The sequence below is a fragment of the Heliangelus exortis genome, chromosome 29 (genome assembly GCF_036169615.1).
Source record: "Heliangelus exortis chromosome 29, bHelExo1.hap1, whole genome shotgun sequence".
In the NCBI taxonomy this organism is placed as follows: domain Eukaryota; kingdom Metazoa; phylum Chordata; class Aves; order Apodiformes; family Trochilidae; genus Heliangelus; species Heliangelus exortis.
The window spans coordinates 3,076,932-3,104,135 of NC_092450.1; the positions used below are offsets into that span (position 1 = coordinate 3,076,932).

The 27,204-nt window shown below is 43.0% G+C and overlaps 1 protein-coding gene across 9 annotated transcripts in view; it reads left to right on the forward strand.

Moving 5' to 3' along the window:
* TANC2 (tetratricopeptide repeat, ankyrin repeat and coiled-coil containing 2) overlaps nucleotides 1-27,204 on the forward strand; it is a 193,344-nt gene that overhangs the window by 49,018 nt on the left and 117,122 nt on the right. For 4 of the 9 annotated variants that reach the window (XM_071728481.1, XM_071728476.1, XM_071728478.1 and 1 more), the window contains 2 exons: nucleotides 16,220-16,291; nucleotides 21,579-21,758. In XM_071728481.1, coding sequence (XP_071584582.1) covers nucleotides 16,220-16,291; nucleotides 21,579-21,758 — 252 coding nt within the window. The remainder of the gene's footprint in view (nucleotides 1-16,219; nucleotides 16,292-21,578; nucleotides 21,759-27,204) is intronic. The other 5 variants (XM_071728485.1, XM_071728480.1, XM_071728486.1 and 2 more) reach the window with 3 other exon arrangements.

The window sequence follows — 27,204 nt, forward strand, 5'->3', positions numbered from 1 at the left end:
GCTTAAATATCTGCTAGCAGCTGGAGGCATTGATTTCTTCATCTGAGGGTCGTGCAGTGTCTGCTTGTGCTGCTCCTCAGTTGTCTTTGGCACTTTTCCCCTCCCTCTGTTGGGAGGGGAAAGTTATTCTTTGCTGCAAATGAAACTCTTTTGGGGGATTCTTAGGGATCTTACAAATCAATCCTTTATTTTCACCTGGAGTTAGTGTAAAAGGTCATCCTTTAATGGGCACAGTGTTCATGGAGGACTTCATCCTTGAACCTTTACAGCTCAAAAGAAAAGGAAATGAAAAGTGTGTGGTTTGGGGGTTTGCAATGTTAAAATGAGTTGCTAATTTCAATTATAGACATTAGAAAAAAATTACTTGCCATCAGGCTGTTTTATTGATAAGGATTTCCTCTAGTTGCTTATCCCTGCTGGAGAAATTTGAGGGGCTCAGCCTTGAGAGCCCAGCTCGTGGTATCAGCTGCTGTGTAGGGGGGTGTCTGCTGTGGGTTAGGAGGCTGTTTAAGAAATGTTTAAAATGGAACAAATTAAAAGGACTAGTCAGTCATCTCCTTACTAAAGAACACACTTTGTTTTGTTCAGAATATTACATGTATTAAGAAACCAGTTTAGAGATGGTTCTCTGCTGAATAGCCCTTTAAAGTTTGGAAAAGATTTTTGTCTTTTTAAAAGGCAATCAAAACGTGGCTTAAGCTTTGAAATGTGTTTAAAGCAGAACTGGTTCTGTCTTTTTTTTACAGGTGTACCACATGTTGGAGTGGGGTTGACACCTCGATTATCCCTCCTGACAGGTTGAAAGATGTATTATCACCCTTTCAACTTGAGCTGCCTATTGATGTGTGCTCCAGTTACAATTACCAAGTCTGTATTCCTGCTATTAGTCATTATGGGTGACACGGAGTTACATCATGGGAACCAAAACATTTCCTTTGAAATAACAAGTTTTCTTGGAATATAGATGAGTCCTTTCTGGTGGAATGCAGCTCTGTTGCCTGGAGCTAATGCACTTGGTTGCTCGGGCACTTTGCAGACTGTTTTCTTGCTGTTGCTTCCATACATTTGTGAAAGCCTTTATGTCTCTTCTGATGTATAGATTTACCTTGGGCACATGCTTCCTGATGGACTTGATCCATAAAATGAGAATGGCAGGTTCCTGGGGAACTGGGGTGTCTGCAGGCTTTGGTGCCTCTGAAGTTAATTTTGTTTCAGCTTCAGACAGAGTTTGAAGTTTGCAGCTTTGGATGAAAAGGAAGGAGGTGTGTGTTGGGCAGGTAACTGTGCTTGTGCTCTGCAGTTTCTCATAAAGGTGGCACAGAAGGATCAAAATGACAAAGAGTAAAGCCCAGTGGCCTGGTGTAAATGGTGTTGCTGGGAGTAGAATGGGTTGGACCTGCTGAAGAGCAGAGGTGCTGGTGGGGATTGCTCCAGGAGCCTCAGATTCTGAGGTTGAGGACACACAGCCCCAGAGTACTTCAGTTAATTTTAGTTAATTTTAGTTTACAAAAATAATAATCATGTGCATTTTAAAAGTCTCCTGTATGTGACTCGAAGGTAAAAGGACATCTGTTCAAATAAACCTTTTTTTTTTTTTTTTTTTTTTGTTAAACTCCCAAGTGTTTTTTGCTGTTTAAAGACTTCCATGGACTTCTAAAAAAGGATTCAGAGATTGATTTGTTCTTGTACTACCAGGAGTAATAAGGAGTCTGTAGACTGAACTATACAGCCAGTCAGTATCCCTCAGTCCTTTAATGGAGATGAATAAATAGAATTACTGGCCTGGTAATGCCTGATGTCAATTAAGAAGAAAGGATTGAGTTTGGTTGTGTAATGTTGGACTGTTCTAGCTAACCTAAATACACAATGCAGCTATTGGAAAGACTTAATTTTCATTAATTGCTCAAGCAGCTGCATGACTCAACAAATGCAAAATGAGCTAGGTGTAAAGATGATGCTATTTTTATGTAAATCCAGATCACAGGGAAACTGAATGTACTCAAATTATTATTTTTCCTTGTTGTCTCCTCCCCTCCAACCCCCCAAGGAACTGAATACACAGTATTATGCTGTGGGTAGAATTTAGGAATTGGGTTGCTCTCCTCAAATCACAGGAAAGGGATTCTTTTGTCCCTAGAAAACAAAATAAATCTATTTTGAAGTGTGGATAATTTACATCTAGCATAGATTGCTGGAAGGACTCTTGGGTTCCTAACCCAAGGAAACTCAAGTTCCTCTTGGGTTGGTAATCAGAGGTGTAGGGGACATATTCCTGGACCCTTTTGGGTGAAAGTCCAGCAAAGCCCACAGCAAGAACTTCTGCACCTCAGTGGGCATTTCCAGAATGAGAGTGGAGCCTCCAAGATCCATCAGGGGATGTTGGGGGAGCAGCAGTTCCCTGAGTTCCCAGTGCACTGGGAGGTACTGGGAGCAGCTGGGGCTGTAACCCAGAGGTGCCTTTCAGTCCCCTGCCTTTAAACTCGAGCCACGTGTGCTGACAGGATCTCAGCCCATGGTTTGCATCTCCAGGAGCCTGCCAGAATTGCTCTGCTGCTTTGTTCCTGGCTTTACCAGTTGGAGGGAACAGCTTTAAAAGGCTGTGGCTGGTGCTGTCTGGAGCCCTGTTTCCTGCCCAGCAGTGATCCAGGTATGTGCTCTGGGAAGCAAATGAGGTAATGGGGCTTATGCAAATAACTCGACTTGCCAGACGACCCAAGGCTGCTGTTTTGTCCATAAATGTCGATGTAGGGCTTAAGTGTGGGAGGTCTTATCTCTGCAGAATTAAATTCTCTCAGGCAAGCAGTTGGACCACATGGGTACAGTGATGCACTTGGATTACAGGCTGTGTTGACTTTCTAAGCAGTTTAGTTCCATTAAAAGGATTGGGGTTTTTTCTCTTGATCCTGGGAGAGCAACAACTTTATTGTTATTTGGGGGATATTATTTACTTGAGATTTTTTCTGGCTTTTTGCCACAAGTGGCCACAAAGACCGCAGAGTGGGTGAGTTTGTTTTAAGGGGCAGCGTGCTGGTGCACAGGAGTGTCAGCTGTTCAGTTTGGATTGTTCAGTGCTATTTAAATTCAGAAAACTGTGGAAAAGGAGAGGATTTATTTGTTCACAAATAAGGCCTGTGTATACAGATTAAAACCTCTATACTCTTAACAGAATAGCACAATGCAGAGGTGTGTAAATAAATCTTGCTCCCCCCTCCCACAGCCAAATTGTTGCTCTTGGGTGCTCCCAAGTTTTCACTCAGTCTCCCTAGTTTTTTTTTCCTGATGGACTGGAGTTCCCTGGAGTTTCCCTCTGTTTCCCTGCAAAGCAGTGTTCATGCTGAGGCTTTTCTTCATCTATACCATTGCATGCTGTGGTGGCTGTAGTGTCATTCCAATCATCAGTGTAGTGCATGTTGTTCACAGCTTACAGCTAAGTTCTTTCACTTTCCTTCACTTTTAACTTCTCCACATTCCTTGGAAGTGCCAGACTCTGTCCTGGCTGCAATCTGGGGTGCTGGGAGCCACAGGAAAAGCCAGTTCAGTGTCAGCTTCTGCCACATTGGGATGTAAAATCCCTCAGGAGTGGGTGGGTTTGGGTTTCTCCAGAAATGCACGAACTGCAGGAGTTCTGGTGCTGGAGGAGGTTTGGGCTTGAGGTTTTATTGAAGAAAGTATTTCAGATGATTGTGCATCCATCCAGCCCAAAGAGTGACAACCAGGAGGATCAGGACACCCTGGAGGATCAGGAGCTGTGGCTGTGAAGGTTACCAGAGAGAAAGGAGGTGGCTTTATTGTGCTCTATGAGAGTCTGATGAAAATACAGATACCATAAGGTCACTCAGTCTCAAAGAACCCAATTCTGTGACATCTCTGGAAGTCAGAATGAATCCTGGCTGAGAGCTTTTGCTGGGGGATGGATTTGGTGTTGATAAAATCCCCACTTTGCAAAGACTCAGAGTGCTGAGTGCAAGGCAGGGTGAGTTAGGGATGCAAATTGTTTGATCCTACAATCAGTGGAATAATTAATGCCAGCTAATCAGATCTGGGGTCATGTACACGGGCATGGATCCAGATACTTGCAAATGAGAAAAGAAATGTCTTGGACAGCAGTGGTGGTGAAAAGATCCCATTTCCAGTTAGATGCTGTGCCAGAAAGGGCTAATGAAATAGGAGAGTGTATGCAAGACATCCTCAAGGAGGATGAGGGGAGGTTTGTTTGCTGGGAGGTGTCAGTGGGCTTGGCAGTGCTGAGTCCAGCATTTTGGAAAAGGGCTCAGAAAATCAGGGGGGAATATGGAAAGCCCCAGGTGTAGGGAAGCAGAGGTCACACCCTGGAGGATCAGGAGCTGTGGATGTGAAGGTTACCAGAGAGAAAGGAGGTGGCTTTATTGTGCTCTATGAGAGTCTGATGAAAATACAGATACCATAAGGTCACTCAGTCTCAAACAGAGATAGAAGCCAGCCTGGAATGAGAAGTGGAAATGATGAAGAAAGGGGCAGTGCTTTAACAGGAGGAATAATCACTGAAACTAACTGAATGGAAGTGATTTTTTTTTTGGCAGCAGAGGAGCAGGTAGCTTCAGTCAGCCGTAAATGAATGAAAATCTGTGGCTTTCACACTGCAGGGATTCAGGCTGGGATTGTCTGATGGTTTGAAAAAAACCAGCAATATATGTCTGTATCTACACACGTGTATAGATGTGTGTGCAGAGACATCCACATAGAGGTGAAATTATCACTTGGTTGTCTACAAGGAAAAAACTGCTGTGGAAAATGTCTTGCCTGATCTTGCAGTGCTGGGTGCCTGGGCTGGCTCCTTGCTGAAGCCTTCTGTGCCCTCTGCTTCCAAGAGGCTTGGAAATTGCCTCTCAGAAAACAAATCTTGGTTTGCATTGGCTTTGCAGTCCTCTGTAGCTCTGGGAAAACAAGGCACAAGGTTTCCTAATGATTCTATTACAATGTGTAAAGCACTTGAGTTATTAGGTGTTCTTTCTTTTAAAGAAGCTGGATCTCTGAAAGCCTGAAAAGCATTAGGTAATGGGGTGACTTTGTACCTGCCCAGAAACCCAAAACATTTTGACATCCAATTTGGTCGTTATGTATTCAGGTTCAGTTTCCCTCCTTTTGACTTCTGTTCCATCTTTGCTGGAAGCCTTTCAAGTTTATTATTGCTGTATCAAATCTCGTTTCATCTTCAGGACTGAGCTAAGCTCCAATGTGCCTCAGCCTCTCCCAGATATTTACATTTTTTTTTTTTTTTCCTCTCTTGACCTCCCAGCCTTGGCTGTCAGCTCCTGGCTCTGTGCTAATGGCCAATAATGCCCAGAGCCAGGGGAGAGGCTGGTGCTGTCTTGTCTCCAACCCTGCCACTGTGTATGGAGCTTTTCTTGAAGCATGAGAAACAAATTAAGACATTATTTGGTTGTTTTTAATTTTTTTTTTGTCTTTTTGTTTTTTCTCCACCAGTTGTAACCTGTTTTGCGTTTAGAAATGGGTTACTAAGCTGAAAAAAACAGCTGTCATTTCATCAAAGATAGGGTTTTTTTCCTGCATTCCTGATTCACTTGCTCATTTATATTTCTGATGAGTAAACTGAAATAATTATTGATAAACAAATAAAAAAATATTATCTTCCCTGAGCTCTGTAAGTTGCTCTAAGACAGCCCAGAGCGCTCAGAATTCTTGACAGTTTTTCATTTGCCTCTCCACATAAATAGTGGGGTTTTTTTTAAGTCTGGAAGCTACCTGAGGTAATGGGGTGGTTTGAATTCTGCCTCTAATGTTACCTGTTTGTGTAATATTCCTGCATTTCATGAGTTTTATACAATCTAACAGGAAAACTTAGTCATAATTCATTTAATCAGCAGAACAGCTGTTTCACTGCAAACTTTCATTAATAAACTTCAAAGTTTGTCTACACAAATAGAATAATTTGAGCACTAACAGGTTTCTCCATAATCTTCTGTAGAGCAGCAATTTTAAAAGTGTAATTATTTTACATAATGTAATGCTATGCAAAACTTGGCCTCGTTAAATTAAATGCTCAACAGTCTCTGGTTTAAATTGCCAAGCAAAACAAAGATAAGTATAAACATTTTTTCTTTTTTTTTTTTTTTTTTTTTGTATTTTTAGCAGATAATTTACACCTCATCCAGGTAGTGGGGGCAGCAAGGAAACATAACAGCTAATTAAGTAGTGATAACAAAGGCAGATGAACTGAATGTGAAGTCACTGCTGAGCCACAGGAATACAAACATTTTTAACCATCTAAACCAACAGAGAAGTGAAATGTTTCTGGTCTGGGTTTAGTTGAAACCCTAAACTATTGGTTTGTGTTCTCTTGATCCACGTTCAGGTGCAAATAGCTTGGTTTCCCAGCAGGAAATGGGGCAGTGTTGTGGCTCCAGAAGGGCAAAGTTTTCAGAGAGGTTATCAGGAAAATTGTTCTGGTGGAAAAAATGACACCCTGCAACTAAACAGCTGTTCTGAAAAAGAAGGAAAATAAAAAAAAAGGAAAGCTAAAAAGAGGGGGTGAAATGGTCCCTGTGCAGCACTGCAGAGGGAGAGGGAGCTGCTGGGGTTCTGCCTGCAGAAAAACCACAGCCCCCTGGGATTCCACCCTGAGATTTAATCTCACTTTTGACATTGGAAGTCGATGTCCTTGGCCAGGCTCAGTCCTGAGCCAAATTCTTCTCAGATGTGAGTAATCCACAACATCCTTTTAATTGGCAAAAACCTGTTTAGAAGGTATTATGTAATGTGCTGGTGTTAGATTGATCCTGCCTCCTGGTTGAGAAATCCAATAAAAATGGCTCTATAGGGTTTCTGTGATTGTATTAATTAGAGATTGATGTCTGGTATCTGCAAAGACCTTTCTGATCCTGTATGTACCTTAGTAACAGCTTGCATTGGGTTGCTGACTCTGCATCCCTTGGCAAAATCCTTCCTGGACAACCAGAGATGAAAAACTAAGGCTTTGCTATTGCATTTCCTTTTTAAAAATTTTTTTAGACCCTCTTGTACAGTTCCTGGCTAAACTCAGAGTTCTGCAATACTTGGGAGGACATTCCTCATGGTGCAGGGATTGCTGTGTAGTTTCTGGTGGTGCTGGGTTGTAAAGTGCCAGCCAGAATTATTGGAGGAATCAACAAACAGTGCAATGGATGGAAAATCTGGTAGTGCACCAAATGATACTACATATCTCTAGATTGGGTTTCCTTTTGCAGTTTATCAAGCAGAATTTTTTTAAGATTTGATTTCTTTACAGCCCTGTCTGTCTTTATTTGTAGGTGTGGATCCATATATATCAATATCACTGCTTGAGGAGAAGCTGGAAAACAACTTTTAGAAATAATTACTCGTTATTCCAGCTGAATAGAACTGTTAATCTCTTTTTATTCTTTACTGTATAATTGCCTTAAGTAGGAGAGAGTGGCATTTGTGATCAAAAGCCCCAACTGTGAGTGAAGGTTTTTCTGTTGCAGTACAGAGCCACAGGGGCTGTAGGAAAGGTGATTCCTGAAGAAGTTTGGTTGCATTATTGCTACTTCAGTGTTTAAGCATAACTTGAAAAATTTAGTTTTTTGGATTCCAGGAGGCAGCAGACTGGAAGAAGGATTTTGGTGGAAATACCTGGATAAAAAAGCTCTGATGTGTTTCTAAAACCATGGGAGGTGCATCCACTGGAAATGGAATGGAAGAATTATTTCAGCTGCAGTATGAGAGTGCAGAATGAAATGATCTTATGATGGCAAATAATATCAGTGTTAGATCTGGCTGTGAAAACAAAGAAATGCTAAGAAATACAAGGTTTTCAGATGGATATTTTTTTTTGTTTTCTTCTCCCTTTTCATTAGTAACCTGCCTATAATTTTGCAGACTCAGTAGTTAAATGACTTTCTTCTGGACTAAAAATCTCTGTCACTGCTTGAAGAGTGAGAACACTTTTCATACCAGCCTGTCCAAGTCTCCTTAACTGGCAGTACCAGGATGATTATCACACACACACCTAAAGCTGGAAGGTCTCCATTTTTCAACTGGATGTAAATGGTGACAAATCCTGTTGGAGCAGTGCTGGTACACTCTGCCAAAAATCAATTTCCTGCAGTAAGTGGGGATGAATCAATACGGTTGCCCAAGGTAATTGAATTAAGTACATCTGGGTAGGCAAAGCCTTGTAATCTGCAGGTGAAAGCAGGGGACCTGTGGTCTGCACAGCACTGCTGCCTCTCCTTGATTTACTCTCTGAGCCTGGGAAAATCACTCAGAGGAGCATTAGCAACAGTGCCTCCTGATGCTTGTGTTGGAAAACTCACACCTGGGTAGCTATGATGCTAATTAGAGGTGGAGGGAAGACCTCTTGGCTGTAGCAGTTCCAACCATAAAATGTGGTGTAGGAGCTGGTAGTAGGAAAAACAAACATGGTTTGGTTTCTCATAGAATCCTAGAACTGGCTGGGTTGGAAGGGACCTCAGAGCTCATCAAGTCCAACCCTTGCTCCACTCCCCCCGTGGTTCCCAGCCCATGGCACTGAGTGCCACATCCAGGCTCTTTGGAAATATCTCCAGGGATGGAGAATCCACCCCTTCCCTGGGCAGCCCATTCCAATGGCTGAGCACCCTCTCCCTAAAGAAATTCTTTCTAATGTCCAACCTAAACCTCCCCTGGCACAACTTGAGACCTCTTGTGCCCTCTTGTCTTGCTGAGAGTTGCCTGGGAAAAGAGCCCAACCCCCCCCCTGTCTCCACCCTCCTTTCAGGTAATTGTAGAGAGTGAAACAAGGCTCACTTAAACCTTTGAAGTACTTGAAATAATTTGCTTAGGAATTTGGTAGCTGTACATGTTCTAGGGAGGTAGGAGAGTCACTGAGCAGAGCCTTGTGACATTCTCAGTGTTTTCAACATGTTGGGTAGGGGTTGGGGGGACTTCAGAACCTTTTTCCTATGCAATAAAGCTTTGAATCCCTAAGAAATCCCTTTCTCTGTCTTCTGTCATTCAGGGATTGCTGAGTTCTAGCAGCAGGCTGGCTGTCAGCAGCATAACCTATTTTGAGCTTCAGTCACTTGTACCAATTTCTCAACTAATTTTAGGACAGATGACCACTAAGCTGTTCTAAAAATGCTGTTTCAACTTTTAATTAGAGGAGCACTCAGAGATGCAAAGACAAAATTTGCCCTACAAAATCCCTGACTTGGAGCTGCTCAGAGAAGCATATGTTGTGTATAGTGTGAACTGTTTGTAGTTAATTGCACAGTCAATTGGAATAATTAGGATATCTGTCATGCCTTTTATTTGGAGCTGAAAATGCTTCTGGTTGCTAAAGGTCCCAGACAGCCTTAGGAGAGGGTAAAAGGATTTTATAATTTACAGATGGAGAGCAAAAGCTTCTTGAGTCACTGATGGAGAGGAAGGAATTTGGAAGTTGGTTATCACTGATGCTCCCTCCTTCCTGTCCCTGTGTGGACACCAAAACCTCTCCCAGAATGGAGGCTTTTCCCACCTGTTAGTGAGTTTTAGATGAATGAATGACTGTACTGACTGTAGAGGGTTTTTTTATTGCCTTTTTCAATTTTCTTGATATTTTTTACATCATTTTCCTACCTCTCTTCCTCTCCCCAGTGCACCATTTGCTCTTGTGTGTAAGCAAAATGGGAGGTGTACCAACTCCTCACTCCTTCTGCCTGTGCTGCTGCCATCCTTTCATCCTGGCTGGTTCTGCATTGGCCCCACAGGAGCTTGAAACAAAATTTCAGGAAAATAATCACAAGTTGATGCAGGTAGATGGCTGGAAATCAGCACCTTTCTGATTCAGGGACAGCAACCCTTGCATTCAGCTGATTGCTTCCTACACTGCCCCATTAACTGGGATGTAAGCTCCAAAAAGACCAGTTTTACATTTCTTGAAATTATTAAAGTGGTGAACAGGTGAGGCTACTTCTATCCCCTTTAGTAACCAGGTTGAAAGATTGTTCATCAGAACAGTTTTTTAGGGCTGAGTACTGAAAATTTGAACACTAAATCTTAAACAAAATCACTCAGCTAAACTGCAGTGGACTTTGATGGCTTATTTGGTGAATTTTTAGAAGAACTGATGTGATTTAACCCAAATCTCACTGACAGTGAATGGAATGCAGGGAGTCTGAGCAAGCCCAATATTTAAAAAATTTACTAATCCAATTTTAGATTGAGTTTGCATCCTGTTCTTTTTTCTTGGTCCTGTTTTTAAATGCATTTGCTTCTTTAAAGCAGAGTCACTACAGTGTGTATTGGGTCTGTTGAGGGATGTCTGTATTAGAGAAACTTAAGAGCTAAGGTAAATTTTAAGCTTTATTCTATCTAAAGGATCATGAATGTTTTAGATATTTTATTTCAAAAAAGATTATGGATAAAAAGAAATCACTGAATCTCCAGTGTGAAAATCTCTGCTTCTGATATATATTCTTATCCAGTCTTGAGATTATGAATTGAACAGGGGTAGTCTGACTTCTGAGGGATCTTTTGTGTTCATCTGGGCTATTCAGAGTCCCTGGATCTCTGCTTTTGCCCTCTCTCACAGCCACTGGAACAAATTAAAGCAGAATATTGTCCTTCCTGACTTCTTTTGGCTCTGAGGTTGTTCCTTAATGAGCTCAAATACAGTGCAGGTATTAGTGGCCTCTGTTTATAAATTTAGATAATGTCCTTATTAATGGCATTTTAAAGTGAAGTTTCTATGGTTATGGATAAAATCTTGAATGTGATTTCCTGGGCTAACCAAGGCAGTTCTTGTCTTCTGGTTTTTAGGTGCCTTAACAGAGAGGCAGTACCACTGAGTCTCTGCATTCCATCCTGCCCTGGTACAACCATGGCTACAGAATTTCTGTGTAATATTGAACATTTTAGGATATTCCAGGTTATTTTCAAACCACTGACTCATCTGGAGTGAGTGTCTACCTTATGGCAGTACTGACTCCCCATATCCTTACTGCTCCTCTGTCCAGTGGGATGAGATTTCAACCTATAGGGAGGTAAAAACCTCTTATCTGTATTAAATGTGTGTTAATTTTCCACTTTAGCTGAAGTATTTCATAACACAGCCTGGCATTTCAGTTTTCTTAGCTACTGGTATTTAGTTTGCAAAAAAAGGAAGCAAATCTTTTGATGACCCAGGGATTAGCAGTTATCAAATCCAATATTATATTTCTGGAAACCTTTCTGTGCCTTCCATCTCCCCTTGCTTTGTGTCATACACTGCACACAGCTGAAGAGCTTTTCTTGTTTTGCTGGCTGGGTGGGGGTTTTTTTATATTTTTATGGTTGTGTGGATCAGGGCAGTGATTCAGGTGGGCTTTTTCCATTTTGACATTTTGAAATGTCACCTCTCCATTTAGGGTTTTGAAACATCTGGGGTTGGGGGGCTTGGCCAGGGAGTGAAGCTGGGTGCAGCTGGGGTGCCTGAAAGCCCAGCAATTGAACAACTTCATCTTTTAATTGCAGAAAAATAAACCCACACAGAAATAGGGCCCTTTGTGTCTCTGTTATGATTTATGGGAATTACCAGAGCTGTTCAGAAGGGATTCAACATGTTGGAAAGTGGATCAGGAACTCTTTTTGTTAAATGATGCAGTGATGAATAACCCAGACCTCTCCTGGAGTTCCAGCAGCAAAACTCTTCCACCCCCAAAGCACTTCTGTTTTTGGTGGGGACAGATGTTTTATTCTGTTAGTACATTAATACAGTTTTATTATTTGTATGAGAAATATTACAAATTTTAGCAGAATGACAGTTGAATGTTGGTTTTCTAAAGACCCTCTCCCAACTTAGCCAGGATTTGGGATTGAACACGACTTTTCCCATTCCCAGGCTCAGCCCCTTCTCCCCTCTTACCCCCTTGGGGTAGCTTTTCCCTCTCTCCCTGGGGGAACAGCAGCCTCCGTGCTTTGGCACATGTCATTCCTCAGCCTGGCCGGGATCCATCGGGATCTCTGCCAGCAGGATTTGCAGCTGGCTCTGCTGCGCGGGGCTGCGCGGGGCTGCGCGGCTGCGGCTCCGGGGAGGGCACCGGCAGCTCCCGGCACCGCCCGCAGCCTTCACCGCACTCTTCTCTCCGACCTCTTTCCACCTCCTCCCCCCCCACACCCTTTTTTTTTTTTTGGGGTGAAAGGCAGTTGGATTTCTCTTCCTTGATTTCTTTCGGCAGTTGGATTTCTCTTCCTTGATTTCATTTGGCTTTCGGCACCGGGATGGCACTCGGGTCCCACCTCCCCCTTCGCTTCGCTGAGCTCCGCGCAGTTTCCCGCAGGGATGCGGGGCTGGGCTGGGCTGGGCTCACCTCCTAACTGCTGGACGAGCTTTCTGTGAGTCTTGTGTGTTCTCCAGATCCGGGGTTTGCTGCGGGGCTGGGTTGGAAGGATCGATTTGGAAGCTGTTAGAGCAGAGCACACCCCAGTAGAGCAGCGGCACATCTAATGCAGTCAGGGCTTGCAGCAGATTTCCCAGCATGCGTGAAGCAGCCTGACCCACCCTTTTTATTTTGCTGTGATAAAACAAACAGGAAAAAAAAAAATTGCTTTGTCAGAGGAAAAAAAAAAAAAAAGACCTGGGAAGAGGTTTTAGTCACGTTGTGCCTTTTAGATGCTGCTTTAATTAAAACAGGGGAACAAGGATATCAAGCTGGCTGGCACTTCATTTTATTTAAAACTTGGTTTTGCCTTGCATGGGAACACCTGGCAGCGAGGTGATGCTGATATGCTGGGTTATTTGGGTTATTCTGGGTTATTTGGGTTATTCTGGGTTATTTGGGTTGGTGCAGATGCATCTTGTTCCTGCTTGCAGTCAGGTCCTGCTAATTTCAATGCAGTGCTTTGTGCAGTGGGTTTCGTGGGCTGAAACCCTTGGGATTTTCTTTTCCCTTTAGGAGTGGTTTGTTGTGTGCATGGGAGGGGATTTGTTGTGTTGGCTTTAAACGGAGAAGTGGTAGAAGAGAGGAGGGGGGAGCAAAGCTGGAGAGGAAGGAGGGGAAGCAGAGGTGTTTTGCAGACCCATTTACAGGAGAGGTTGCTTTTCTGAAGCTACTGCTAAACATGATTGTGTTGAGATTACTGAATCCCTTTGTAATTGAGAGGGAGCATTAACAGCTCTGATTATCTGCTGTATGTTTGCCACCTCATCACCCACTTAGGCTGCCCTCTGGATTTTTGACCCCAGTTTCTGCCCAGCATCCCAACAGGAGGGATGAGACAGCATCTTTCTGGGATGAAAATAATGTGTAAATCTTAATGGAGTTCCTCAGCACCCAGCTATGTGAAAATAAACCACAGTGCCTCTCCCTCTCATTGCTAACTACAAGAGAATATGGATTACTGAGGAAATATTTTTCTATGCCATTCACTTCCCTGTGGCATTTTTAAAAAAACAACTGTTGTAGGCTTCTTGTGGCAACTTCTGTAGGTGCTCCTTAACCAGCTTTGTCTCAGTCTGTTCTGATCTTTATTTTCAATTAACACAGAGATCTGTGTTTTCTAGCAATGATTTCACAACCCATTTGCTTTCAGTGACCTCTTTCAGATGTTGCATCTGAGGCTTTGTCAATAACTGTGGTAGTTCAGATGCTGACAATCATTACACCAACTGAGCTGATTGTGCTTCTGTGAGTGATACTGGCTGTGTGTGCACTGCTGTCCAACTAGTAGGTCATGCCTATAAATAATTATTCCTAAAGCAAATACCAGCAACTACCTAGAATGGTGCATAAGTAAAATAAATTGAGAGTATTGGTGGACAGCAGAGTCCTGATATGCACAGGAGGGTGACCACTGCCAGGACTGTAAACCTGAGTCCTCAGAAGTTTGAAGAGGTGAGAATGTTCCCTTAGCAACAGGACTTTCCCACCCTTTTTTTTCATGTATATGAAGACGACTCATTAATTAGGTTTGGGATTGTTCCCCAGTAACCTTGCTTCTCCACTGCAGGGAATGGAGTGTGCTCAACATTTTTCTTTATTACAAAGGGAGGGAAAAATGAAAATAGTTCAGTCGTTCAGCTCTTAACTGTGGGCTGTTCCTTATCTTCCTGCACTTTGCTACCTTTCCACCCCACATCCTAAATTCTGCAGGCATCACCTGGCGTTGATCTGTTTGTATTTTTTTTCTCTTTCTATTGCAAGTATTTGTCATTTCAAAATTCCTTCCTGTGAGGTGGAAGGTCCCAGCTCAGCCTGGAGCATCCATCCTGCCTGGCTCTGCTGGTGGGAGCCTCTGGTTTTTGCTCTTTAGCCACGAGCATCCAGGGCACAGCAGATGGGAGGGTAAAAGGTATTCCTGACACAATCCTTCCCTTGCCTGGCTGCAGAGTCACCCTCTGCTTCAGTTTGTGTGCATGAGCTGTGCATGCAGATGCCCTTCTCTCTATGGGACAGCTTCTCATTAAAATGTTCCTCATTAAAAGCTGTCCAGTGGTTCTGCCAGTGCCCATGAGGTTTGTGCTGTGCTGCACCTCAGCCTCAGCTTTGCTGCAGCAGCAGAGTGAGCACCACTGCCTGCCCACTGGAGACTTTCTGTATGCTGAGTCACTGGATTGATTTGTTCCTTTCCCACCAGCCTAAATGGCTTTGGGAAGTTAATTTACTGTCATCTTCCTCTCCCCCTTCATATATTGCATAACTTGCAAAGTACCTGAGGGATCTCTAGCAGGCTCTGAACCCTGGGCAGCAGTTCCCATCCCCAAACCTGGTGGCTCTGGCACTGACTGGGCACTGGTTTTAGTGAGGAGGAGCCCAGCAACCTGGTCTGGTGGGAGATGTCCCTGCCCATGGGGAGGGGTGGGACTGGATGATCTTTAAGGTCCTTTTGAACCCAAAGCATTTGGTGATTTCATGAACCAGAGTGGAAAGCGAGCAGGGAAACTGTGGTGTCTGTGGCCCTCTCAACACCTGGCACTGGGACGAGTTATTGAGGCACAAGCACTTGGCATAAAATATGGGTTTTCTGGCAGTAGGATGCTGACCCTTACATACAACTGGTGTATGAATGAGCAGGGAAAGTTGCAGAGGGGACAGAAAATGACATTGCTGGCACCTGGTTAAGGTGTCTGAGCATTGCAGGAGGGAAACCAAGGGCTGGAACAATTTGCCAAGGGAAGAGGAAACAAAAGCCCTTTCTACAGCCTGGGCTGTGGTCCTGCTTTCTTGGGGGTGGGGTTAGATTAAATATTTCAGTCATTTTATCAGTTCTGCTGTTTCTCCAATACACAGCTCACAGATGTAACTCACCTGGTAGGAGCTGACCAAGCTGACTTGATGGCATAACAGGCCTGCCCAGCAAATAATTTTGGGGGTATATAAATAGAGATACAAACATGTCAGAGTGCAGCTGCTTTTAGTATTCTCAAAAAGTATAACTGCTAAAATCAGCTACTGAGTTTTTCAACAGCTATTTAAGAATTCAGTTATTTCAGAACTATTTTTAAATATCCTAAAAGCTTCCCCTTCCCCTGCCATGAGGTGGAACAACCTCTGAAATACACATCCTGCATTTTAAATGCCTGGGTTTGCTTTTTCACAATCTGCATAGCTAGACAACTTTTTGCTTTCAGCTTGCAGAAACCCTGTGTACTCAAGCATCTCTATTGATGTGTGTATCTATTGTTTCTAATCTGGTCACTTGATCAATGAAGACCAGGGTGTAATTAATTGTATAACATTGTACACCATGTCCCACTCTTCATTTATCCAGATGGATTTGTTGTTTTTTAACTATAGCTGCTTTCCTAAACAGTTTCAAGAGGATGTAATGAAAGTGGTTTTCTTCTTCCAAGCCTTACCATTTTTTTTTTTTAGCTGGCAAATAACTTTAAAAATAACTTTTAAGGGAAATCACTTCAGATAACATTTTTTTTTTAACCTGCATCTCTTTCGTCATATACTTAATATTTTGATGTAATAGTCTGAAGTGAAAGGACTATTTGAAGATACACAATTTGGTTACTATTTCATTCCAATATCTGTGGGGTCAGTAGGAGAAATTAAAAACTTATTTACACCCTCAGGACCCCACAGATCTCCCTCCCTGGGGAGAAACGGAAGAGCAAAGGAAGCTGTCGGCAGTTTGCCCCCGTTTCAGTCTGCAAGAGGGACCTTTTGTTCTGCTTTTCCTGCAAGATAAGGGATGGTGCTCAAGGAAAAGTTGCATCTGCCTGACCTGTCCACTGTGATGTTCTACTTGTGCTGTTTTGGTTCTCATGCAGATGGAGGGAACGAGGAGCCAGCAGAGAGAAGACAGACAAGTGTAGAGTCCCGCCAGAGCCGATCTGGGCAAGGTAAACCTCAGTGTTCTTCTGCCTTGGTCACTTGTTTCTCATTCCTTCACCTTTTGTAATCACCTTTTTGTGTTTTTCCTAAGACTCTGCACTCTCAGGGAGTTCTGTAACCATGGATATTATTCACATAGCTACCACGAGTTCCTGGTGTAGAAATTAGGACCTGCAGCACATGTGGCATCTCCCCTTTAGATGGAGGTTGTTGGAGCTGCTGGTGGAAGAAGCCTTCAGCACATATTGGTGCAAAGGAGTGGGCCACTGGCATATGGTGACCACTTGCCTTCCCCCCTGGTTGCCAAGGGGAGAATCTAGCAGGTTCTCAGTCCCCAGGTTATCCTCCTCCCCAGCCCTTGTCAAGTGGCAGAGAAGGGACAGGTTCCTGCCCAGGGGCTGAGCAGGTGTCACATCTTCCACTTTGTTCTGTTTCATCCTACAGGAACAGAGCAAAAGTCCTAGAAAGAGAGGAGTAAAAATAGGTTGGATAGTACTTCAATAATGGTTCTACAAACTCTTGTTGAGTATCCATCACTCACAATAAGCTTGGAGGTTAAAACCACCACTACAGCTGTGCAGGGGGGATTTCTGTCACTGCCAGTAGCAGCTCTTGGGTCTGTGCTGGCTTAAGTGTCCTTGGAAGTAGCTTACTAAAAGTTTGAAGCATTTGCTCATTTGTAAGGGTTGTGAAAATGCTGGAATTTTCACACAGCTCTTGGGACTGTGAAGCACTTTTTGGAAGCATGGCTGTAGCAGATAATACTTGCATTGACTTCTTTTCTCTTTCAGATCACAGCAATAATTTTCCTTTCATTTAAGTTCAAGACTGTTGTTGTCATGGTGTCCTAATGACTTATTATGGGGACATTTTCTCCAGAGCATTGCTTGGTTTTGGCAGTATTCCAGAGTTTCCCAGGCAAAATATACTGCAAGGGACTGAAGTCTGTGATCAGAAGTAGGGGGATTGGAACTCAGAGTTAAAACCCTGTGTAATGTCAGCAGCTGCAACTGCTCTGTTAACATAGGATCTTTTTATCACTATTTTTAAAAATTATTGTTTTAAAATTTTCTTCTTTTAAAATAGAAGAGATGAATAAATTTAGGAAGGGACAAGGGAATTTTTAACTGCACATCCAAGCTATCACTTGGTAGCTTGCATACAAACCTCATGGAATTCCTGTGCTTCCAGAAGACAAAAGGAATGGTTGCTCTTCACCAGACACTGTTAGCTCAGACACTGCAGACCCCTTCCCCTGGGTCCTGTGATGCTCCCTGGTGTGTCTGGGTTTTGTCCCTGGCTTTGCAGATCCAGCAGCTCGGGTGCAGCTGATGGGAGCTTCCTGCTGGGTTTCTGAGCACTCACTTCAGACACTCTCTTCTCTCAGGTTACATTTCAGCATTTTACCTGCTGTGGAAAAATACCAGTTTGGGGCAGAGGCTATGGGGTTTGTTTTTTTTTTTCCAAATCCTTGCCAAAGAGTGGTCAGGATGTGTCTGTTCACCTCGATGAGGGTGACTCTAGGAATGGCAGTAGCTGGCAAGAAGTTTCAGCATGAGAGGGGGGAGTAAAGGAAAAAACAGATAAAAGAAGGCTTCCAGCTTCTTGTCCTAAATCTTTCCATTTGGATCAGTGGATGTGTTTGTAGATGTAAGTTTTTCTTCAGTGTGGAAGAAGTCTCTTAGCTCCACAAAAGTATTCTCTTTTGTTGTAAAGCATTTGAATTTTAAGGGGAAAAATACTCCTGAAAACTTTGCAAGGATATCATTACTTTTATTTCTATATAAAATACTGCCCCAAGTTGTTCTGGATTTTAGGTAAAGATTGGTCAAAGATGCTTCCAGCTTGCACTGTGATAACGAGGGAAATGCACACAGACTTTTAGATCTTAGGTAGCACAAAGTGCTACTGTAGTAGCTCCCTCAAACCCCCAAATCTAGCAGGAGCAAATTGAAGAATTTTTAAGAATGCTGGCAAATGTGGTTTTTTGTTTGCTTTGCTTTTGTTCTGTTTTGGTTTTGTTTCTGGGGCCAAACGGAGTTTGGAAACCCATCCTTGTTACTGTCAGTGCTGGTTTTGGCACTGGTGCCACTTTGCCTTTCCTGGCACAGATGTGCAGAGTCAGCAGAGGTGTTCAGCTCACAATAATCCTGGAAAAGCAAGGTCCTCAATCAGCTTATGTCATGTAAGCTCTCTATGGGGTCAGAAATTACCACTGGCAGTGCACAGCTGGAAGAAATGTCTTTTTTTTTTTTTTTTTTTTTTGCTATACTAGAAGCAAGGTATTAAATTATACACTCCTGGAGAAATTATTCCCCACAGCAGTAACAGACCCACTGCATCTTTTGGATGATTTTGGAAAAACTTAGAAGCAAAATGATCCAATGAGATCTCTGTGTGTTGGGTGTGTGCAAGACTTGGGGTTACTCTTGGGAGCACGTGTGTCACTCCAACACACCTCATTGTCCTGTCCACGTGCTGTGGGGTTTGATGCCTGATGGGAAGAGAGGGGAGGAATGGCAGTGTTCCCACCTCTGGAGCTGTGGTTGTTGTGTGTCCCACGGGAGACCAGTGGGTGACTGTGTGTGGGTGCTGTGCCCTCACCTCCTTCTGTAATCCATGGAGAGCTCATGGATGGAGTGGAGTGTCCAGCCTGGGGTTCTTCTCTTCTGGAGCAGAACCCTAAAATGCTTCATTAGATAAATGTCCTAAACTCCCTACCTTTTAGGAGCACTTTTTGGATGTAGAGACTGCTTTTGGGGACACCAAAATTCCATGAGAGGGATGGAGTTTCAGCACAGCAAAGCTGGTGGGTGGAGGACTGGGGAAACACTTTGGAGGTGGCCACCAGCAGAGACTTGGTGGCTGGAACAAGGTGGTGGTGGGTGGGTGGGTGATGGTGGCACAGGGTTGCATCACTTGGATGTTCTCAGGTTGAGAAGCAAGGCTGAGCTGCTGCTCACCTAGAAATGGTAGTAACTGCAGTGGGAAGGTGTAGTAATTGTAGTTTCTAAGGAAAAAGCAGGAATTGGAGTTTTCTCTGACTGTAGCCAAATATTTTTTTTATATTTATATACACCATACAGCTAGATATACTTACATATTTATATTTATACATAGAGATATATATAAAAGGCATGGTTCTGTCAGCAACAGCAGCTTTTAGCAACACCAAAAAGAACAGAAGAATAGCAATGATCAGTGCCCTGAAAAGGAAGCGTTCGTTAGAGCAATCGTCTGCACACTTAATTAAAGCAGCATGAAAGGCACAGAAACACATCAGTGTCTGGCTCATAGTTTGTGGCAATAATGACAGTCTCTGATGAATAAAACATCTCCAACTGCAGCACAGTTACTCGAGCATCCAGAGGTAAAGGAAATCACCTCAGTAAAGATGAAGCTTGGAATGTCTGTTCAGTAAAGCTCTGTGAAGGTGGGAAATGCAAGCAAGAGAGTAAGGAGCAGGTTTTGAACTCTCAGGAATGGTGTGTGTGTAAAATGCAGCAAGTGTTTGGTTTGGTTTCTTGGAGAGAAGGGGACTAAAATGCTGAGAGATGTTCCTGGAAGTTGGCATCAGTAATGGATGGATTTCAGCCACAAATAATGCCACCTCTTTGTACACCTCAGGAGCTTGTCCAAGATTTTTGACAGCTATTTCAATCTGTTTTTTTCTAAATAATACATAGTATGGGTCACACTGTCCCTTGGCTACCTGGGATGGGTTTAGTCCATGGCATCCTCTGGAGTACCATCTCTTTGAGGCATTTACCCTTTTATTTTCTCCCCATTTTTTGTCTGTCTACCCTTTAGTCCAGCAATTACATTTTCTCTTTTAAATGCAGTAGAAGCCATTGGGAACCACACTGTGCAATTAATGTCTTCATGGAAGAAAACATCAGCAGGCAGTGGAAGCTAAAATCCACCTCTTGAAGGTGTGGCATGAGTGTAACCTTTGTACATTCTCTGCAACAAAAAATTAACCTGAACAGTTGTAAGTTGGGTTTGCAGATGAATTATTAGCTGTCTGTGTTAGGTTGTTAATTGTATTGCCCAGATGAGGAGAACCAAGTGTTCTTGACCAGAAATTTCCATATTCTGCAGCTAAGGGGAGGATCCTCAGGGCTCTGAATTCTTCCTGATCTGGAGCATTTATTTGTCATTAATATTTATTGCCACACTTGGCAATTTGTGCCTTTATTGTTTTCTGCCACTTCTTGTCATGTTATTTGGTGCTTTCCATGTGCAGAGGTGTCACCCCCATCCAGGCACTTTTTTTTTCCTTGTTAGGGGAGAGTTGGTGGGGCTGTTTTCAGAGGCTTATATTATATTATATCTACTGCTTTGGGTTGCTTTTTGGGTTTTTTTTTAGGCTGAAGATCCTCAGAGTTGGCAGGAACATCTCCTACCAGCTCAGGGTGCTCCAAGCCCTATCCAACCTTCAACACTGCCAGGGATGGGGCAGCCACAGCTTCTGGGGGCAACCTGGGCACCCTCACCCCAAGGAATTTCTCCCTGCCATCTCCCCTCTTGCAGCTGGAAACCCTTCCCCCTCATCCCATCGCTCCAGGCCCTTGTCCCAAGTCCCTCCCCAGCTTTCCTGGAGCCCCTTCAGGCACTGGAAGGTGCTCTGAGGTCTCCCCATTGGAGTTTTTCTCTTCTCCAGGCTGAACACCCCCAACTCTCAACCTGGTCCAGAGCAGAGCTGTTCCTCTTAACCATCTTTGTGGTCTCCTCTGGGCACACCCCAACCAGGGCCAGAAATCCAAGGCCATGAATGGTCAGAGAGCTGCATCTTAACCTTAGCTATGGACACCCTTGACCTCATGAATGTTCTCACAGTTTACTCCTAGTTAGCTGCAACTCCTGTTTTACATCCCTCTTTGTAGCTCCAGCACATGAGATTTTGGGCATGTCTCTTCTCTTCCCCCCCTCCAAACACTTGAAGCTGGAAGGTTTTTTTGGAAAGCACACAAAAAATTATTTCGTAGTACGAGTTATATTTAAAACTGGTGACTCTAGGACTATGACAGATTAAAAAAAAAATAAATATATATTTCTTCATGGTTCTGCTGTTCCTAATCTGAAGGGCCAAGCTGAGATGCTCTTCCAGAAATGTGAATTTTTCCAAGGGAATTTCTAAGGACCGTGCAGGACGAGGAGGAAGGGCGCAGCTTTCCCTGCTCGCCGCGAGGTTGGGCTCACCCCAGCCAGGGCACTCCTCTGGCTAGGAATGATGAAAGCAGGAGACTTCCTTGTATTCTAAGCAGTTCCTTTGTGTTTTTCTCTTCCCACCAGGCACCTCCACAGAGAACGACTGTGCTTTTGAACCAGACTACGCTATCCCACCACTCCCAGTGACCGAAGGTATGCAGCACATTCGGATTATGGAGGGCATGTCCCGCTCCCTTCCATCCTCCCCCTTACTCACACATCAGTCTATCAGTGTTCGGCTCCAACCTGTGAAGAAGTTAACTGGTAAGGACTTTAAATAAAGTTCAGTGGGGCTTTTAAGGTCCATTGGTGCAAAAATCTGTAAGAAAACACTTTGACAAGCAGCTGTGTGCAAGGGCTTCGTGTGGTTGGTCTGGATTGGGGTTTCATGCTGGCAGAGAAATCTTTCTGGTCTGAAAACAAAACATTCTGGAGTTTGCTGAGAAATTGCAGTTTCTCTGAAGCTGTGTTTCAGTTCCACTTTGTAGCATGGGTTATGCACAGCTGAAGTGTTGCAGTAATTTAAGGCTGAAATTTTCGATGCCGAGAGAAAAATTATAAATTTGTGCAGCAAAGCAATTTTTTTTTTTGTAGTTCATGCATATTTAGAAAATGTTTTGTTTTCTCTTATCTGCTGAGATTATGGTTTGAACACCTAGAGATTTTAAAGTAGTTGGGTTTTCAGAAACTCTTGGAATCTAACAGCCGTGTAAAAGCCTGACGTCCTATTTTGTCTGGTAACAGTTTTGAGAAACTTGCTTCTTACCTAAAATCTGACATCCTTCTGTGCCCTTCTTTAAAAATCATTGGCCAATGTGCTGTGTTTGTACTGAGAGAAACCTCCAAAAAGAATTTTTACCCAATATCATCAATTCTGTGCTTACAAAAGGGAGCTCTGGCACATTTTGTAGCTGTTGTGTTTCCCATCAAAGCCTGGCTGAAATTCTGCCTTGAAATGGCAAGGAGTAAAGCAACTTTTTCATGAAAATGAGAACAGCTGTGTGGTTGGGAGGCTGGATCTTCAGGAGGGTTGATGATGTGACACTTGGAGGCATTTGTGGGGTTTTGTGGACTTTTGGGTTCTTTTGGTTTTTTTTGGAGTGCTTCCTTGTGAAGAGGATCCTTCAGTTTCCAGCCCTGGGTCAGGGTTATGCACTTGGATGTTCAGACCTCCTGTCTGTTTGTCTCTCAGCATTTCCTTCTCTTTTGCAGAGCAGCTGAACCTCTGTTGGGCTTTAGCAGAACTGCCTGACTTTGAAAAGTTTGATTTGGACTTTGGTAGAATAACAAAATTCAGTGATGAGTTACAAAAGTAGTTTCAAACTGCAATCCCTTTCAGTGTCTCTAAAATTTTCTTATCAATACTTTCCTCTAGTCTGAGTAAGCTGCTTGCAGCACTTTGCAGGGTGGAAATTCTTGTGTGTGCCTGCAATGAACTCTTGGTTTTGGTTTTTTTTTTCCTTTCCCTGTCTCATAGTAATGGGTAGGTGTGGAATCCACAACCTTCCTGCCACGAAAATCATAGGTTGTGAAAAATGACAAAAATAAATCAAGGTTATTTTTCCTTTTCACAGCATGTCTGTACTAGTTTAATTTATTGTGTAATGTATAACTGGTTCCTTCTTGCTTTTCCTGAGTTTTCCCCCATAATCCTCACATTCATCCAGTTTCTTCTTTTTCTTAGTTTTCGAGTTACTTGGAGGGATTTTCTTCTCTGTTTTGTGTGGCCTCCTTTGTAGAGGCAGGCAATATCAGCCAGTGTCATAAACCTTTTTTTTATTAGGATGAAAAGCATTATGTTTTACAAATAGTTCAGGCCTTTGTAGTACCTTTATCTCACCCTTCTTTTGTCTAGAATTCTTTGTGGGTTTGTGCTCTCCTCTTGCAGTAACCTGACATTCATACATCTACTTGAACAGCTCATGGCTCTGCTCTGAAATACTTGCAGGGAGTTGGTTTATGCAGATGCCACTTGCTGAAACATCTCCAGCACCAGTCAGGGGGGGTTGTAGAGCCATGCTGGAGATGTTCAGCTGCTGAAGATACCTCCTCCTCTCTTGGCCTGGCTTGCAAACTGGGTGGTGAAATCCAGACTGCACAAGCTGTGTACAGGACAGGATGACTTCAATATGATGCTCACAGGTGTTGCTACACAAACACAAGAGAAGTGGAGGCTTCTGCTTTTGTTCAGAGGGCCACAGATCTGTTGGAGGCTGGTTGGGAAGATGATTACATCTGTCTTCTACTTGCATACTTTTTCATCTGTTCTAAATACCCTGTTCCAGCTAGACCCAGTCTGGGATAGCAGGAAAACACAGCAGTGTTTGCATGTCCATGTCTTGATGATTCCAGTGGAGCTCCTGTTACACTTAGAATTCAATCTGTGTTTCAGTGCATTGGTGGATTATCATGATTTTAAAAAAATATTAGTTTAATTTACTATTGATGCTATAAAAGGAAGGATTTTTCCATCCATATGCAGTCATTACAGGAATTTGTTTGCTTTCATTAAGGTAGCATGTAAAGGAACTGGGAAAGTAATGGTTTTTCTTAGTGTTTATCACATTTCAACTCTTCCTTATCACTTGTCTCTCAGTTACTACTCATCTGAGATTTATAAAGCAAAAAAACCCTCAGAAGTAGATGACTGTTGAATGACTGACCACTTACTGTATCAGTAACATATCAGTAATATGTTTTTTTTTGCTGGGGGACATTGATAGTTTGTAAAGACCCTCATAATTTTTATTCATTAATAAACCAGCACGATCTGTGAAGTAAGGAAAATTGGGAGCTTATTAGATTTAGTATTAGATTTGTAAAGACAATTTCACAGTCTTACACTATTTTTTTGGTGCATTTCTCCCCAGTCTCACTCCCTACCCCTCTCTGATTTTAGGGAAGTCTTGCAAGTGCCCTTGCAGCCTTCTGAAAATCTGGTGGGGTTGATAAGCAACTTCCTTCAGAAATCTTTGTGAGACTCTGGGAGCTTTCAGATAAAAACAAGCAGCCAGCACTTTGACAGTAAATGCATGGAGCCATTTCCCAAAGCCTCACTGGCTGTGATGGTTTCCTCTTCTTCTTTGTCTGGTTCTGCTGTCCAGTTGTTAATCTGACACAATAACAGCAGTGATTCCTTTTGGAGCAGGGATGAGGGTGATTCTGGGAAACTGAAGTCTTACAAAGAGAGGCTTTTGTCTGTCTGACAGTTGCCACATGGATTTTTCAAAGCGACCTTTAGAGCATAGAAAATTGTTGAAAAATTATCCAATTGTAGGGGCTTTTTCATGCTGTTCACTCCTTACATACATTTGTGTGTGTGACTAACCCATTCATGTCATAATTTCCGTATCTGTGGAGTGGTTGGGGTAGTGCAATGCTACATTTGTTACAGAAAAAACTTTGTTTCATGTATATAGTTTTTTTCCAACTAAAGATGTCATTCCTAAAGCCATTTGCAGCAAAATGTGGCTGGACCAACTTCTGCCTTTATGCTTCCTGGAATTTTTCAGAGGTGAAAATTTTAATACAAAAGACTTTTTGTGTTCTTTGTGTTGAAGGGCTGAAGTACTCTGGATCATTCCAGATCTGCCTGCATCCTTTCGTGTGTAGTAGAGGAGGTTTGTCAGCTCTGATGGGAAGGGGAAAGAAAGCAGCTGCTGAGATGGCCCCTGAAATGGCATCAGTTTTGGGAATTTAATGGCATCAATTTGGGGTTTAACTCAGCCCTTGAAAAAGGAATAGAAACCTGACTGGTGCAGTAAAACTTGCCCAGTAGAAATGCCATGCTATTTATTTATTTATTCATCTATTTATAATACTTTTTTTAAGCTTTTAACCTGGCTGATTTGTAAACCAAGCCAGCTTTTTATCCCCAGAAAAGTTAAAATGTCCACTTTTGGTAAAAAGCCTCAGGAGCACGTTACACAGTGCCTGAAGTTTCTTTCCAGAGGAGCTGAGGTCACTTTGCTAACATGGTGATATCTGGGTTTTCTGTGCATGGAGACTTGGCTGGATTCAGAGGTTGATAAATATTCAGTATGGTTGCAGTTTTCACTCTGCTGAATAGTCTGGTGATTAAGAAAAAACTAAGGTCATTGTGGCTCTAAAGGGTGAAGGAATAGTAAGCATAAGTAATCAGCTCTCCCTCTCCTGCCTCTGGAACCTCCTGTTTAGCAGTGGCTGAGAAAATATTTTAGATCAAGCGTGTTCAACAGCAGCTTGTGCTGTTTATTAATTTTTTTTTATAACAACTGTGGCTTTAGTAGCGAGGGTAATGTGAAAAATACATCATAAAAAGAAAAGGAAGAAGAAGAAAAGAGAAAAAAGAATCTGTCAGCCCAGGATAAATATATAGAAGACACCATTTTGATTTCTCTCTGGAATAAAATTAGCACTCAAAAGTTTCCATGCTTACAGCACGGAGAGACCAACCAGTTTCAAAACCATTGGGTTAAATATTCTTCTGTACATCAAAAATGGATTGTTGGTGACTCAAAGCCACAGCTGCAATGAAAGTGATGCAATTGCCCTGGATACCTTCATTCAGGCAAGCAGAGCTTTTCAGGAGGATGCTTGTGGAGATGAATGTGTCTAAGTGCTTTCCTGAATCCATGCCAGAAAGAGTAGCCCAGTGTTAGGTTAAAAAACTGAGAGATTGGGCTGAAAGGTTCAGCTCCCAGTGCTTTTTCAGTACTGGCAAAGGGTTTGCACAAAGCTCAGTGCTCCCCCTGACTCCTCCTCGGGAAAGATTTTCAATTTCCATGCTGTAAATTTATATGCAGGGGGCTAATTTTATTCATTGCTGTACTTGGCTATTTCTATTTTTTTCTCTGGGTTGACAGATTGCAAGCTTGAGGATTCTTTTTGAGAGAGCATATGTGTGTGTGAGTGCCATGCACAGAGGGAGGAGAGGAGAATTTATCAAGAAATTCAGGCAATAAATCATGGTTTTCTTTGTGGCCCAGATGTTTAAGTTTGGGTTCTCAGAGGCCTCATTCCTCCTGTACCCAGGGTGAATCAGACTTGGACATCTTTGAGGACATGAGGAGTTGGGTTCATTGCAAATCCTTCCCTTGTGCTTTGGGAATGTGGGAGTTTTTCCTGAAGGAGAAACTTGATAGAAACGAGTAGGAGTGTTCCTAGGTGGGGAACAATTTGTGGCATCCTCTTTCCTAAAGAAGATATGTACTCTGTAGATCTCTGAGATGGCAAGAGAGACACCCTGTGACACCAGTGACCATCCTCCTGATCCAGCCAGACTGGGAACATCCATGGGCAGTGTCCCCAGGGCCACCACCAACCCAGAGCATTTGTAGGGCTGGGAAATGGGAGATCTGGGGTCTTGTCATCTCCCCATCCATCTGCATCCCCCTTTGTATCTCTGAGGAATACCCACAAGGATTCCTGCTGCTTTCTTCTCCAGCAGATATTATTGATAGTAAATCAATATTCTTGCTGGGAATTGTATTTGTAGATGAAACAAGTGAAGCTCTCTCTGCTTGAAAACTCTTAATTGTTTCTGGTTTAATGGTGACAAACCCAGATTAATAATTGCAGCCCTCTGGGACTGTTGATCCTTTCAAACTAAAGCAGGAACTGAGCTGGGTGTGGATGTGAGAGATGAGGAGGAGGCAGCTGCTGGATGTGTGTGAGTTCTGGGGAGAAGCTGGCTGTGCAGGTTCATGTTTGTTTGGCTAAACAGAGAAAT